The 15295-nt window shown below is 36.2% G+C and overlaps 2 protein-coding genes across 2 annotated transcripts; one reads left to right on the plus strand and one right to left on the minus strand.

The window, feature by feature from the left end:
* LOC109721016 (uncharacterized protein At2g34160-like) lies at positions 4460–6345 on the minus strand. Its single transcript, XM_020248406.1, has 5 exons — positions 6060–6345; positions 5079–5127; positions 4852–4914; positions 4696–4760; positions 4460–4578 (listed from the first exon to the last, which is right to left on the minus strand). The coding sequence occupies exons 1-5, from the start codon at positions 6267–6269 to the stop codon at positions 4480–4482; spliced, it is 486 nt and encodes a 161-aa protein (XP_020103995.1). The 5' UTR covers positions 6270–6345; the 3' UTR covers positions 4460–4479.
* LOC109721826 (protein WVD2-like 3) lies at positions 10352–14587 on the plus strand. Its single transcript, XM_020249623.1, has 7 exons — positions 10352–10370; positions 11574–12108; positions 12496–12584; positions 12675–12768; positions 12868–12939; positions 13457–13567; positions 14171–14587. Exons 2-7 carry the CDS (start codon positions 11578–11580, stop codon positions 14366–14368), a joined length of 1095 nt encoding a protein of 364 aa, XP_020105212.1. The 5' UTR covers positions 10352–10370; positions 11574–11577; the 3' UTR covers positions 14369–14587.

Genomic DNA, 15295 nt, shown 5'->3' on the forward strand with positions numbered 1-15295 from the left:
TCATATAATTATATCATACCATAACACGCATCCTAATAATAATCATAATAATAAATTTTTTATTATTATTATGTTGATAGTGGTGCAAAAATAATACCATAATCCTAATAATAATCATAAGTAGATAGTGGTGCAAAAATAATAATCGTAATAATAATAATAATAATAATAATAATAATTTTGTTGTTTTAGAGTTTAGAGATTTCAATAAACTTTAAAAGCACGCATCCTAGAGATTTTTTTTTCTTTAATTTAATACCGTAACACGACCGAAAAAATATTTGATGTGATATATTGTTTTTTTTCCTTGATCATTTTCATCGCTAGTTAGTAAGTAGCAACAGACTACAAAGAAGAGTACTTAATTACAAGATCTCTTACGTTACTAAAATTCCAATTCAGAATTTTATGCATTAAAATCATTTATTAGACTACTTCTAGTTTTCCCGTGGAATAACTCAACTTGTTCAAACATAGACTCTGAAATCGAATCTGCTTAGCATAACCAAGTGTGGTAACACTTCTACTTTATTAGTTATTATCTCGTTTCGGTGATAAATTTTTGGGTAAACATCAAATACCATTCCTGTAGTTTCACACTTTCTCACTTTAATATTTTTGTGGTTTAAAGTATATACAGTTAGTATTCTGTGGTTTCATTTTTATCTTTTCGTCAGTTTTTCCGTTAATATTTCATTAAATTATATACAAAAAACTTCAGATATCACACTTAGGTTTATTGAATATTCATTTTAGTACTCTTTAGTTTTAACTTTGTTACAGATTTAACGAAAAAAATTAATAAAATTGATAATAAAAAGATAAAAATGAAACCACAAAACACTAAATTCATATATGTTAAAACACAAGGCACTAAAGTGAGAAAATATGAAACTACAAGAGTGGTATTTGAACTTTTTCCTAAATTTTTAGAGCTCGCTAGCGAACTGAGCCTAAAGCATCTACTATCTGGCGGGTTCAACCTAATTAATTAACCTGGTGCTAAAATTTATTTTTTAGAGCTCACATCTTAAACGGGATAGCATTATAATTAATATTTATTAAGCTATATGCTCTATGAACTTGCATTTAACCTGGTGTTAAAATTCTTGTAATCAACTGTTAATTTATTAATAGTGATCCTAACCATACGATGAATTGGAGTTTCTCAGATTTGAAGTACACTTTTCTAAGGTGTATTGATTAGACAATTAGACTAAAATATAGCACGGATCAAAAATGAAAGGTTATCCAACTTGTATTAATGGAATATTAAGGCTCATTTTGGCAAATCTTGATTCCAATATCTGAAACTTTGCTAACACGGTGTCTTGATCAAGTATAGTGAGTTCATGAACAAAAATCAAGTTGTTTAATTCTCAGCCTTAATGGGGTCGTATTTGAATCAGCTTCGAACCCAATCTGCAATTTTGGGCGGGATCAAAACCAAATCTAATAGGTGCAATGGCGGGTCAGCGACGCCATAGAAAATTTGGGCTTGATTCGGATACTTTATTTCTTTGGTTGACATGCCCTGAGAATCGCATGCACCTAAGTCATGTACAGAAGATCGAATTTTCAATTTGGATCTCAAGTCTTTTTTCTTTTTTTCTTTTTTTTTTTTTTGAGAAAAAAATAGCAAGCTGCCCACTTCATTCATTTGGTAAAATGAACTAGGTATATATTATGGAAGCAACTGGAGCTTCCGAGGAAAAAAGAAGAAGATACAGTAGCAAGGGTATCAGGGTGAAATGAGAGGAAAGCGGGAGAGCAAGGCGGGAGGCCAGGTCCGGCGAACGGGGGACGTCGGTCAACGAGGCTCGTCCCACGAGTTCAGGAGGAGGCTAACACGTTGTGGAGAGTGGGAGGGGGTGGAATGTTTCTCTCTGGAGATGATATTATTCCGCTTGGTCCAAACCACCCACCAGGTGGCGGACAGCAAGGTCAGACCTTTTATCCTATTGAGTTTATCTGCAACACTGATGACCGAACTCCAAAGACCTCGAGCATCCTCCGAAGAATCTAAAAGTATTTCCGAGCCGTGGATGCAAAGAAGCAGATATTTGACAAAAACGCAATTGCGAAAAAGATGGTCACAGTTTTCCGTGCCCACGGCACAGAAAATGCAATGAGGCTCCACAAGTTGCCCGCTCTGAAGTAGTCTGTTGGCAGTGGGAAGTCTCCTTCGAAGTAGTAGCCAAATGAAAATTTTGATCTTTAAAGATAATTTTGGCTTCCAGATTTACGAGTACATCGGGTCAATCGTTCCGGAGAATGAAAGGAAAGAGTAGGATTTGACAGTGAACTTTTGTTTTGCTTCCCAGCGCTAGCTGGCGCAGTTAGGCCCGAAATTTGGGGAGACATTCTGGAGGAGGTCCTTGAACATCAACAACTGTCGATTCCCGTCAGGGAAATTTAATGCCACAAAACCGCGACAGATGTAGCGCCATCTCCATCCGTGAGAATTCCAGCACTGAGACACTCTTACATCCTTCTTAGTTACCATGTCAAAAATACGGGGGAATAAAATGCGTAAGGAGATCTTCCCAATCCAGAATTTGGATCTCAATCTAGGACAAAAAGGATTGGAACTAAAATCGCCACATTGAAAGCGTAAGCATGCTAAATGATCAGTACTTGATATAATTGCAAATAATGGCATGGTCGACAAATAACGTGCCATTCGAGTAAAAACAAATGGTAGTAAAAAAAAAATACAAACATAAGCTAATGTACCAGTTAAACGAATGTTGCCAGTGCAACTAATATTATATCCATTGCAAGCAAAAATAAAAGGGAAGTGCATAAAAATAAGTCCACTCTAGCGTTATAACTAATTATTGCATACATGATGGCCCGCAAAAATTAATACGCCATGCAAGAAACTCAAAAAAAGGAAGAAAGCTATGCAATATTTACATGCTAATTGCAAAATACATATATCGATCTACGCTAGTTAGGTGTCGGCGGAGCAGCGCAATCACTACCGTAAAAGTTATAGCTATTAGAACACATGGAAGGCCCCGAAGGCGGTATCAGCCTCTTTGAAAGCGGCCCAACGTGCTTCTCAGTCTGCAGCAGAGACTCGTATTTAAGTTCCCTCGCAGCCATGGCCGGAGTGTTCTGCATTAAGATTGAGATTGTCACGAAGAGAAGCAGCAGTAGTTTCTTCGACCTCTGAACCATCATTAGTAAGTGCTGAGCTGAGAGGAAAAACGAATATATATAATGGACAATAACTATTATTATTATTATTATTATTATTATAATTATTAGAGTAATAATAATAGCCTAGTGAAAAAATAGTGGAAGGACGCCTACGAGGCGGAGGGGTGAGGGAAAGAGAGTTCGCTATTTATAGAGTTGTTTTTGTCGAGTTCAAATTCGAAGTTGTTTCACGAAGCCACGTGTGGAAACAAATTTTCCACAAGAAGATCCAGATTCTTATCTGTAATAACGATATATCAGGTAGGGGAGTTTGAATATATTCGAACTAGTTCCTCTATTCAAAAATCAAATTTTAGATAAGAAGCTCAAACGTCCTTTCCTAATATATCTCTTGTACAGAAAAGATATATGGAGGAGGCGGACATATCATTTGAACATAATATCGAGAGCACATTTTTGATGTTTGGATTAAGACAAAATGGTTATACATGGAAATCCTAATTAAATCCCTAAAAATAAGAATTTCATGACTAAGTTTGTTCTTTGTTGACTGGTTCGTACAATGTTCGTTGTTAATAGGTTCAGATATACATTACAAGCAACTCATAGTTCCATATTATAACTAGTAGTTCCCTGTTGTTTCATTTGCAACCTTAGTATACCAACGGAAACTTCTTAGAACATGAGATCCGTATTTTGTTTATAGCTTCAATTTACTTTTGCTTACAAAACAGGGTCAACAGTATGTTGAGCTGCACTTTTTTTCTGGTATAGTACAAACAACTAAATGCTATTATACTGCCTCAAAAAGGAATTCACACAACACGAGATAACAACACTAAATTGGCAAAAATAAACAGAAAAAATGTTTAGTGACTCGTGCTATGTTACTTCGTGATCGAAATATGTAATCCAAAACTTATTACGGGCAAACTAAGAAACAAGGGGAAAAAAAAGGTATAGAGACAACCGTAATAGAGAATGCCAAAAACTTGAGAAGAATCTATTTGTAACGGGTACCCATCATGGGACATCAACCATCTCATACAGAAGCAAGTCTCAAAATTAAAGGCTTTAGTTGAACATCAGAACTAGACAAAAAAGGAAGAAAGGAAGAAGAAGATGAAGAACATTCGCCCAGAAGCTCTCTATAGCCATCATGGGTTGCTGAGCACATTAGAGGTGACAGAATACGGTTGTGCAGATGCTTGGGTCTGCCATACCAGACACACTGGCCCGACATATCCCCCTACGCTACCTGCAGAGAGAACAATATGCGGAAGAACTAAGGAGAAACACACAACTACTCTCTTATGCCTCAATCTCTGGCTGAACTGCCTTGATTTGATCCGCTTTGGTAGCAGGGACGAGGTTGTTGAAATTCTCTGATTTGTGTAGCAAAATCTCAATCTGCAAGTATAAAGATTGGAAGAAATTAAAGTTTATAAGTTTACAGCTCCGAGAATTACAAAATTGTCATTTGTCATATATATATAATTTTAATGGTGGGGGAAGGGAGAGACCCACCCTGGCTTTCCTAACAAGGCGGCCCTTGGTATCATCTTTGGTGCCAACCGTCGAAGTCAGGATCTCTGCTCCATTTAATGTTAAGACTACTAGCTTATGTTCTCCACTAATTCAAGTCTTCGTGGAAGAAAAATGAGACTTGAGTTCGTGGCTTACTCTTCTCAGTAGCCAGACCGTTGTTCTTCAGGATCTCAGCAACCGTGACAACAGTGCCAATAGCTGAAATCAACAAGATGTTACCAAGATAATGCTGATGATTAACATGTAATGCACATATTTCAGATGTTATTATTGTACAATTGCATTAAAATTTCATATATTCGTTTTCTTTTGATTCCTTTTATAAAATAGCATCTGATGGTGGTCAGAGTAGAGAGTGTTACCCATGCCCAGCGCGGAAAGTTCGATCTCATTATGCTGCTGCATGTACCTCTGTGAAACCATTATTGGCGTTTACAAAAAAAAAAGAAAAAAGAAAAAAAGAAAAGAGTACAGAATATAATAATATGGAAAGGGAAACTAATTAACAAGAATCAATTATGTATTTTACTAGAATGGATCTTCAACTGAGAAAACAGTGGAAAGATCAAAAGATTGACAGAGAAAAGTAAAATTGCATCATCGCATCAGAGCAAACACTGGTCAAATCTAAATTATATTAGCACTCTGCAAAGCATCCAAAAATTGTTTGGTCTCCGTACTCAAACATGAAGAAATCTAGCAAAGAGAGAAACAGCTATAAAGAAACATTAATTAATACCAAGTAATTAACAATGTGATCACATAGAAAATGAGAAAATACTGTGACAAAACAGAAAAGTACATCAACGAACAGATCGCGATATGTACTAAGCTACACAATATCTGATTCAGAGAAGAACAGCGGATAACATTGCACAAGTAAATCATGCATTATCATAAATTATCCACTCAACTGCCCTAAATCAACGAACATAAGGCGAAAATAGATCAAACAGATAGGTACACCAACGAACAGATCCTGATCTAGATGAAGCTACAAACTACCTAATTCTAAGCAGACACTGAAAAAGATTGCAAAGAATCACGCATTATCATCAGAAATCACCCACTCTAGCGACCTGAATCGGAGAAAATAACGCCAAAATAGATCGAAATGAATGCGAGCCTGCCGAGCAGATCACGATCCCGATGAAATCGCGTAATGCCTGATTCGTAACAGAACACCGACCACATATCCGAAATTACACACTCCAGTGCTTTAAATCGAAGAAAATAAGGCCCAAAATAGCTCGGTCCAAACCCTAATTCCACCATATACAACCATTTGAAGTTGAAGGATCCAATTCCCTCACAAACAAGGACGGATCGAGAGGGCTATATACCTTCGCGAGATTGACGTAGAAGTAGAGCGGTTTCTTGTTGGTGGACACCTGGATCCGGTTCTTCTTCGTCGGCGCCACCACCGCATCCTCCGCCGCGGGAGCCGCCGCCTTCGCCGCCTCGCTCGTCGCTTCCACCACCTTCACCCCTCCCTCTATCTCCCTCTCCTTCTCCCTCTCCCTCTCCCTCTCCCTCTCCATCTCCATCTCCATTCTCCCTCTCCCTCTCTCTCTCTCTCTCTCTCTCTCTCTCTCGCGTTCGCTCGGAGGAAACAACCGTGTGAGGTGCTCCGAGTGCTGCGCTCATTATATATATATATAGAGGGTTATAGTCTTCGGCGTAACCGTGCCATAACGAGAACGAGTTAAAGCGCGCGTTTTGGAAACCGGTGAGTAATACGGGACACGTGGCGTTTTCCGGTTGGCGGAGTGATTTGTTTTATTGGAAGTTAGCGGGTGGGACCCGTACGAGGCCGTTACCCCTTGTTAAAGATCAGTTAATGTGAGTCTCGCCCCCAATTAACGATTTTGCCTTAACCGCTCCGTGCTCCGGTTCAGGTTGTGGCTGTGGTCCCACTTTGAGATTCGCGCTTAGATCACCCGCACGCCTCCTTAGCTAGGAAAATGCTTGATGCAGGCTCACACGTTTTCGTACCCAAGTATATATATATGCTCTAGTTTCCGCTATCTACTTTTTGACTCAGACAAACGACTTGTCTTATCACATTGCCTGAGTATGATGTAACAGAACTTTGGAACAAATATTACACCAATATTGACGGTTGCAGTCGAATAAATAAACTTATCAAACTTTCAACTATGTGATGCTTGCTAGAAAGAAATAGTGTTGACTTGGGACGAGAATCAAGCCTAACTCAAGTTTTTCACTGTATACATTCATTCGCGTAGGATTGATTAGAACAATACCATTAATTATATACTTGTAGCTTAACCTTTCTCCCCTTTCTTTCCTCCCTCGTCCTCTCTATCTCTCTCTTTATTTTTGATGTTTTGTTTTTTCTTTTCTTGAGGTTTTGGTTGTCTCACTTATGTTGCAAAATTCATTTCTCTTTATAAATGAAGCGGATAGTTTGTTATCTTTTTCTCAAAAAAAAATATATATATATATATAGATAGAGTGAGGCTACTATGCTATCGGAAGCACGGAGCCACGGAGCCTTCTGTGCTTCCAGCTCGTTTTCGATGTTGCGACTTTCGAATCGTCGATCGGCTCCCTTAAACTTGATCTAGAGTATTTGAAGTACCTAGAAAATAAATTTTATAATTTTACGATATCATTTGCCTAGTGAACGGAGGGGCTCAAAATCAACGGTTGAAAATAAAAATCTTACAAAATGTAATAATATGACATTAAAATTTTAAATCAAAGATATTGATCTTGTTTTATATAATATAAAGAATTTTCTATCAAAATTTCACGTGATTTGGATATTTCTATACCGTTAAACTTGCAAACGGCTCACTACGGCCATTGAAATTTGTTGATTTTGAGCCCATTCGATCACTAGGCAAATGATATCGAAAAATAATAAAATTTATTTTCTAGGTACTCCAAATACTCTAGATCAAGTTTAACGGAGCCGATCGACGATTCGACAGTCGCAACATCGAAAACGAACTGGAAGCATGGAGCCTTCCGTGCTTCCGATAGAATAGTAGCATCACTATATATATATATGCTCTTCTGCAAGCTTTTCAGATACAAAACAAGTTTAACTAAGGTCAAATTTAATTTTCAAAAGATAGAGCCTAATTTATTATTGATAAAGAGTTTTGTCGAACACAACTATTATTTACTAACTGATTTTGGCAGAGAATAATAGCTATATATACATAGAGTTGGACTAGAATACTATTGATAGCAAAAGGCCTTTTTTGCTATTAAGGTTTTAGCCTTTGAATTAATTTCTTTTATTATTTCTAACTATTAGATTAAATATTATAACTCAGTGGGAACCGCTCAACCTAAGAAACTAATATCATCCCAACCCTACCATTTCTCATCCAAGGGTTAAAAACTTGATAGTAAAAAAGACTTTTTGATATCAATAGTATTCCAGACTAGTTCTATAGAGTTCAATCTACATATAACAACACCATCCAAACAGTAGTTGGGCTTTTTAAGACAAATGAGTTTTAGCCCCGCACGGCCTGACCCTCGACCTGGGCCTCGGATAATCATATAGGCGTAGATTTGGGCCCTCGTCACTGCTTTATATATTGTTTCCTCTTATATTTATGAATAATTAACATGAACATGAATAAATATCGTCTATCAGTTGTACAATTTAGAAGCGTGGAAGATTGCTATTTATATATCTTTGTGCATCCTACAGATTCAGCTAGATACTCTGAGACTCTTTTCAATGATCTAGATGCCATGTATCAATAACTAATCTCATGTATTAGCAACGACCGTCTCTAGAGCAAGTGGCAAAGAGTTTGGTGGTTGGTACTCGAAACCCAAGTTCGAATCCTAGTTGATTCACATTTCCAGCTAAGTTTATTTCTAAATGAAATAAACGAAGCGGGTAGCATGCTACCTATCTAGATAAAACTAGAAATTTCATGGAATTTGAACTAATTCTGATACTATAAAAGTTGCTAGAAAGCAGTTTTTTATGTTTCGTATTTATCGATCATGAAAACCGCAGTGAAAAATATACAGATGCACCATGTTACGAAGTTATGCGAAATTACCTGTCTACCTTATGCGGCGCTTGCCATTCTTCGTGAAGTCAGCAAGCCTATTTCTCTACTTGTTAAGTTATGACCTACTCGCCCTACACTAAACCACGAGAGAATGAGTTGAAGAAATTTTTCTATTACTTTTAGTAAAGGATTACAAAATAAGAATTCTGAGTTGAATAAGTGGAAACCACATTCATTTAAAGATCACTCGCCGTCCATAAAGCAAATATAAAGATACCAAGTGGCATAAAATTACAAGTCAAAAAAAAAAAAAAATGGTACGAGCTTCCAAGAGCTCTAATAAATATATTTTCTAAAAACATCGAAACTATAAAAGACTTATCGATTTCCGCACCATCAGTTTCGAGATCCGCGGAGATGCTTTTAGAAGATCGGAGTAAAACCTTCGACAAATAATCATTTCGAAATTTAAGTGATTGCAAAAAGAAATTATAGAAAAAAATTTTAAGTCCTGACAACCAGACGTGTAGAATAAGGTTAGGTTTGAAACACTAGACATTGCTTGGCGTGGTCCGTTATGCACAGTAGGTGCAGAGTCAAGAAGGGGTGGTGGGGAACTTTGTGAAAGAACTAACCAACGGTTGATTTTCTGGGAGGCGTAAGGATCATAATATGATTGAACAAATCAGGGCATGCAGTGTACAGGATCGGTTGGTGCATCGACATCGCCATATCGCGTCGGATGTGCCATCTCCACCTGCACAGCTCCCATGTCGGATGATGAGTTGGATTGTGTGACTCACTTGGGGCCCTTGTTCTCTTTTAGCAAATTTTTTAGTTCATTAATTATTAGATAATGGGTGCCGTCGAGTTTGCGATATGATTACCTTGCAATATAAAAATCTATGAAAAGCAAAATTAATCCTCGTGAAATTTATTTTAAGCTGTACGATTTCAAATGCAATCATTCATATGATTTCCTTTTAACCGCCTGGCAAAATTGAGCGACAATCTATAAAATTCAAAATAATAATAATTATTATTATTTTCAAATTGATGTCACATAAAAAGCATGCCATTGTGCTCCAAAATTAGAGCTATGAGTCAATTATAAAATGACACATACAATGTACAAATACGCAACATTCCCTTTGCTTTAAACGCACGAATTAAAAATGTGGGGATACTTAGCTGGTAATAAGCATATTTCCTGTGCGGAGTTGCGCACATTAATTATTCTCTTATTATTACTAGCGCGCGGTGCGTTGAGATTCGTGAAAAGTGGACGGTGGCGCGCCCAAAATGTTCGAACACCGGAACGAGCCTAACGGCGCCGTTACAATTCGAACCGCTCGCCGTTAGATAACGGCGTTAGAGCGGGGTGGCTCATAAATAGCTCCAGTGGAACAGCGACGAGGGTGCGCGTACGAAGAAGAAGAAGAAGAAGAAGAAGAGGGGCGGAGAGAAGAGGACGAATCGATCGAGAGTAAGAAATTTTCCTCATTATCCTCGATTTCGCTTTGTATCAACCTCGCCTCTTCAATTTAGTTCTCAATCTGGTTATTTTCGTTAATCGCATCGATTATTGGAGTAATCGACCCCGCAAATCGAGTTCTCTTGAGCTTTTCGTGGATCAATTAGGTAGACACTGTGAGATCGATTGCTTAGTCGATTGGGCATTTCCAACTTCAGCATTTATTTTTGTTTTGAACTTGTATTCGAAGGATTCTATACTAATGGATGCTTACCCTTAAAAAAATATTTTTTAAAAAAATTTCTTTGCAAATTTCACTTAAATCATACGTTTCTTTTGCTTGATGAGTGTGTATTATATTCCAATGTTTAACTATTGATATGTCCATTGCTGAAGGGTATAAGTTTACCATGTTATTGGTATTCAACTTTCCGATATCTATTGGTAAGTTAAGGTCGCTTGTCTCTAGTCCGAAAGAAAAGATGCCTTTTGAAGTAACTTAATTGTTATATGTGTGCTTATAATCTAGAATTTTCTTCAATTTTGATTGAAATTCTTATGATAGAGAATCAAGTCGATGGAATTCGAAACGATATTCATGCATAGGTTAAATTTTGTTTGACTAAGCAATATAGCTTTACAACTTCTTAAGGTTGCTTTAGTTGTACTAAACTCAAAAAATTTCATAAATTTTCTTAATAGTTACTCGACTAAGACATATTTGCCTTTTAAGCCATAAAGTTGTTGGATGACATACTTATCAATTTTTTGAGCTGTAGTAAAGGCGAAAGGGGCCCCGTAGTCGTTTTCACCCACTAGGCCACTGGGTTAGATGATTTACATACTTTCACTCAAATTACGTTGCCGATGCACGTGTTGTTGCTTGAGATATTAACTATTAAGCTTCTTTTATTGCCTCATTGTGGGGCTTTAAGGAAGCTAGTTAAACACCAAATTCATAGTATATACTAAATGAAGAATCCTAGTAGCTATGGTAAGTTCTCATACTTGTAATGCTAGATGCATTAATCTTAAGTGAAACTTGAGCAATTAGTGTACATTGCTTTCTACATGTGCTAGTGGACAAATTTCACACTCTTTTCTTCTTCTTCTTTTTTCTTTTGTTTTTTAACTGTTGGTGGGATCATGCTTACAGACTTACTATTACCTGAATATAAAAGTCAAGGCTTTTCCATTTGAAATGAGAATTGTATCACTATTGCTGTGCATGTAGAATCAAATATTTAGTTTTATTTTATTATTTTTTAATAAAATCAGTTGATCATTTTTGTGCACTTTTCTGATGGATTCTATGTCATAGTTATGCTTGTTTGATCTCAAGTTGTTATTTTTCTTATTTTCTATTACAGCAATATGGAAACGGAGGTTACAGACACAAGTTGCAATGAAGAATTGGATTTTGTTGTTATTTCTTCAACCACTGATAATGCCAAGCAAACTGATAGTCGTGTCTCTAAACCTTCCGAGCATGATGATTTGAATGAAGGCGCTAAAGCCTCTCTTAATCCTGATGAACATATTGTGAATGGATACACCATGGAAAATTCTGTAGAACCATTATCTATTCATCAAAAAGAAAATGGTCTTAAGGAGCAAGAAGAACCTTCTATAGAGAATCCTAATGTAGGCCCTGGTATCCCAGAGAAGAAAAATGTGAGGTATGTTGCCCGGAAGCCATTTAGTCAGAAAAACTTGGCTTCTTCCATTAAAACGGAACAAAAGTCAGCTAATACTGGACCGGTACATTCTCGTCTCACTGTTTCTCGAAGCTGTCATTTTGCAACTAACAAGCATGCTTCTGGTGGGAATCATACTTCTAGCAATGCTACTTGGAATGGGAACTACTCTTACTCTGAGACAACAAATCTGATGAAGAAGAACCAGGTAATTTATCTCTCCACTTGTTCTTGGAAACATCGAGGAACATATTCTTCTTTCTCAATGCATTTCATTCTGTAATTTTCGCCTCTTGATCCTTTTCTTCTTTTTTTACCTCTGCTACTTTTTTTTTTTTTTTTTTTTTTTTTCTTTTTTTTTTTTTTCTTTTTTTTGATGTCTAGGTGAGATTTTCTTTTCGTTATTTTGATCTCAGTGAGGAAGGGAGAAGGGTGGCTGATTAATGCCTTTTATCCTCAATAAATGAATACCTCTTTTCTTTTATAATTTTCAGGGAATAATCTTGTTCTTTCTTAAAGTAATGTACTTTATTTGGAAATCATGCAACAGATAAAAGAAAAATGTCATGATATTTTTCTGTATGATAATTTTCAGAGTAACACAGCTCTTATGTCAAGGAAGTCTACGCAACCTGATGATACAAAGCTTCTGAATGACGAGGATGCTTGCTCTGTTACTTCTACGTATCCTCTAACGTTTGATTGATCTTTTTGCTATTAGATTCAATTTACCTCTTCAAAAGAGAATGGTTGATTATCCTGAACAATTTATAGAACTATAGCATCTCTGAGAACATCAAAAGGCAGGCTTACAGTGGCTTCTGCCCCTGTTTTCAAATGCACTGAACGTGCAGAGAAGCGCAAGGAGGTAGGTATATTACATTATCTTTTTTCATTGTATGAAAAAGATCTGAGCACTTTGCTGAAAATAATTTTCTCTTTTACGTCGGTATTCATTTCTGTATAGTTTTATCTAAAGTTGGAAGAGAAGCACCAAGCTTTGGAGGCTAAAAGAAGCCAATGTGAAGCTAGGTCAAAGGTATATTCTTTATTTTGCAGCATCCAAACTCCAAATATACTAGCTTTATTTAATTATTATTGGTATTAACCAACTGGGAGCTTTCTACAGTTCTGTCTGAATTAGAATTGTCATGGAAATTCAAACTAAGGGGAAAAAACTAATAATTTGTTGCCTTCCTAGTCATTTTGTAGACAACTGTAATCAAATTTTAAAATGATAGAAGAAGTTGTTTTGTCTTTTCTATCCATTTCGTTGGTGGTCTACCTTATGTACATTCCAGTGAAAGGATCAGTTAAGTTTTCAAGTCAAGGAGATTTTTACACATATTAGGCTTGTCACTGTTATTTGTTTTTTATAATATTTCCTGCCTACTCCGAATTGTCCAGCAAAACTTGTATCATTCATTTTTTATCGATACAAGTCAGGAATTGTCTATGCGATTTTCTATTAACATAATTATTAGCAAATAAGTAATTAAACTACCCTTATAAAAATCCACAGTCGCCTTGGTTTAAGCTTTTTCTTTTTCTTTCAGGAAGAACAAGAGGCAGCTATTAAGCAACTGAGGAAGAGCTTGACATTCAAAGCTACACCTATGCCAAGTTTCTACCATGAGGGGCCTCCTCCGCAGACTGAACTGAAAAAGGTGACAACCCTGTAGTAACATGTAATTGTTCATAAGCTACCTCTTTTTTAATATCATTCTGCTCTCTAATAAGGGACCAGATTATACTGGTTCCAAGCTTTAGTGAAAGTTCACTGAGATCTTCTAGATTAGTTGCCTGTGAGATTGCTAGGAGTTTTCTTTTGGACATCCTCATTGTGGTTAAGTATCATCAGAAATGCAGCTTGCTGTGCGCCACTTATATTATTACGGGCTAGGATACATCGAAAGATTCATTATGGCATGAGATCTTTGATTTGGCATCTATGTGTTTCCACTTCCCTTTGATATGTCATTTTCAAGTATCGTCTTGCATCCAGCCTATTCAATTTTCATTGCTAATTGTGTTTTTTTTCTTTTTTCTTTTTTTATATTTACGAAGTTCTTAATGATTTTTATATTTACAAAGTTCTTAGTGAATTGATGTATTTGATGACCATTCTTTTTAAGAATACCTGAATTTGTAGTTGAATTTTATCGTGAATGGCCTTTTACTTACTAAGCAGATTTCAGGCTAGTATTGATTTTTCATATGAAACGTTTCACTAGAGTTTTCTAACTTGAATCTTTTCTTTTTCCTAAAAGCTGCCCACAACTCGTCCGAAATCACCAAAGCTTGGTCGAAAAAAGAGCTGTCCTGATGCAACTAATCCAACCCAACAAAATAATGATCCTTTTAAAGATCAAGGGAGCCGTAGATCTGCTTCAGCTAAGGAGAATGTGAAGACCCTAATTCAAAAGGTGTCTGTTGAGAGGATAGTCAATATCGCAGTGCAATCGTGATTGATATTTGTGATTTTAATTTATATTTTCATGGCTTGCAGCATTGACATGATTTATATGTTGAATAAATTATACTACCGTTGCCAAAAAATGTTTTGCTTCGGTTTGTGTGACGGATGATGTTGTACATGTTGTAAGTTATAAAGAGGGTGGTGTGATTAAACGTGAAATATCTTTCTTATTTATATAAATGCGGACAAAATTTTCAGATTTGCTTGCTGATGTATTGCTTTTAAATGATCTGAGTAACAACTTTTTCATTTGGCCATATGCCTCTTTTTTAAAGTTAACTTACTGTATATTAATCGAACATATTTTGGCTTTTCATTCTCAATCTCTCTATAATAATCTTAGGCTTCTTCTTTTTTTGAGAGATAATAATCTTAGGCTTCTCTTGGAAGTTTGATCCAACACTGTGGGCTTCTGATAAACTTTGTACACGACAAATTTCCTTTGATTTCTAGATGATCTTGCTATGTACAATTTTCCAGCTGGTCATCTTTATCTACAGCTGGCCTTCTTTTCTTTTCATTATTTTTTAATTCTTGCTCAAAATCATCCTGAAAGTAAATCAACTGTCCAATTATTATTACTGGACTCATCTTGGAGAATGCTTGTGGAACTTCTGCTGTAAGATTCTTATTGTGTAATGAATGGTCCCAAGTCCCAACTTCAGCCTGGCAGTAATGTGCTATTACAGAATGTTATTGATATTAATTTTTCATTGAATATGATCATATTATTTATTGACCAAATTTAATCGGATTTATTGAATTTGATCTATCTCGACTATGTTAATATTACTGTCCTATTTCGCGCTTCCTCTTTTTCTGTTGTCTTAGTTTCAAATCTATTGGTTAAGCTTCTCTCCTACTACTAAATTAGTGTGCTTATATATACGATGTTTAACCTTTGGAGCAAATAAAG

This window comes from Ananas comosus, linkage group 15, assembly GCF_001540865.1.
Source record: "Ananas comosus cultivar F153 linkage group 15, ASM154086v1, whole genome shotgun sequence".
NCBI lineage: Eukaryota > Viridiplantae > Streptophyta > Magnoliopsida > Poales > Bromeliaceae > Ananas > Ananas comosus.

Coding starts and splice junctions, on each gene's coding strand:
- LOC109721016 (XM_020248406.1), bottom strand. CDS start 6,269: ATGGAGATGGAGATGGAGAGGGAGAGGGAGAGGGAGAGGGAGAAGGAG. Junction 5,128..6,059: donor TCTACGTCAATCTCGCGAAG/GTATATAGCCCT, acceptor ATGGTTTCACAG/AGGTACATGCAGCAGCATAA. Junction 4,761..4,851: donor CGGTCTGGCTACTGAGAAGA/GTAAGCCACGAA, acceptor TAAATGGAGCAG/AGATCCTGACTTCGACGGTT.
- LOC109721826 (XM_020249623.1), top strand. CDS start 11,578: ATGGAAACGGAGGTTACAGACACAAGTTGCAATGAAGAATTGGATTTT. Junction 12,585..12,674: donor GCTTGCTCTGTTACTTCTAC/GTATCCTCTAAC, acceptor AACAATTTATAG/AACTATAGCATCTCTGAGAA. Junction 12,769..12,867: donor GTGCAGAGAAGCGCAAGGAG/GTAGGTATATTA, acceptor ATTTCTGTATAG/TTTTATCTAAAGTTGGAAGA.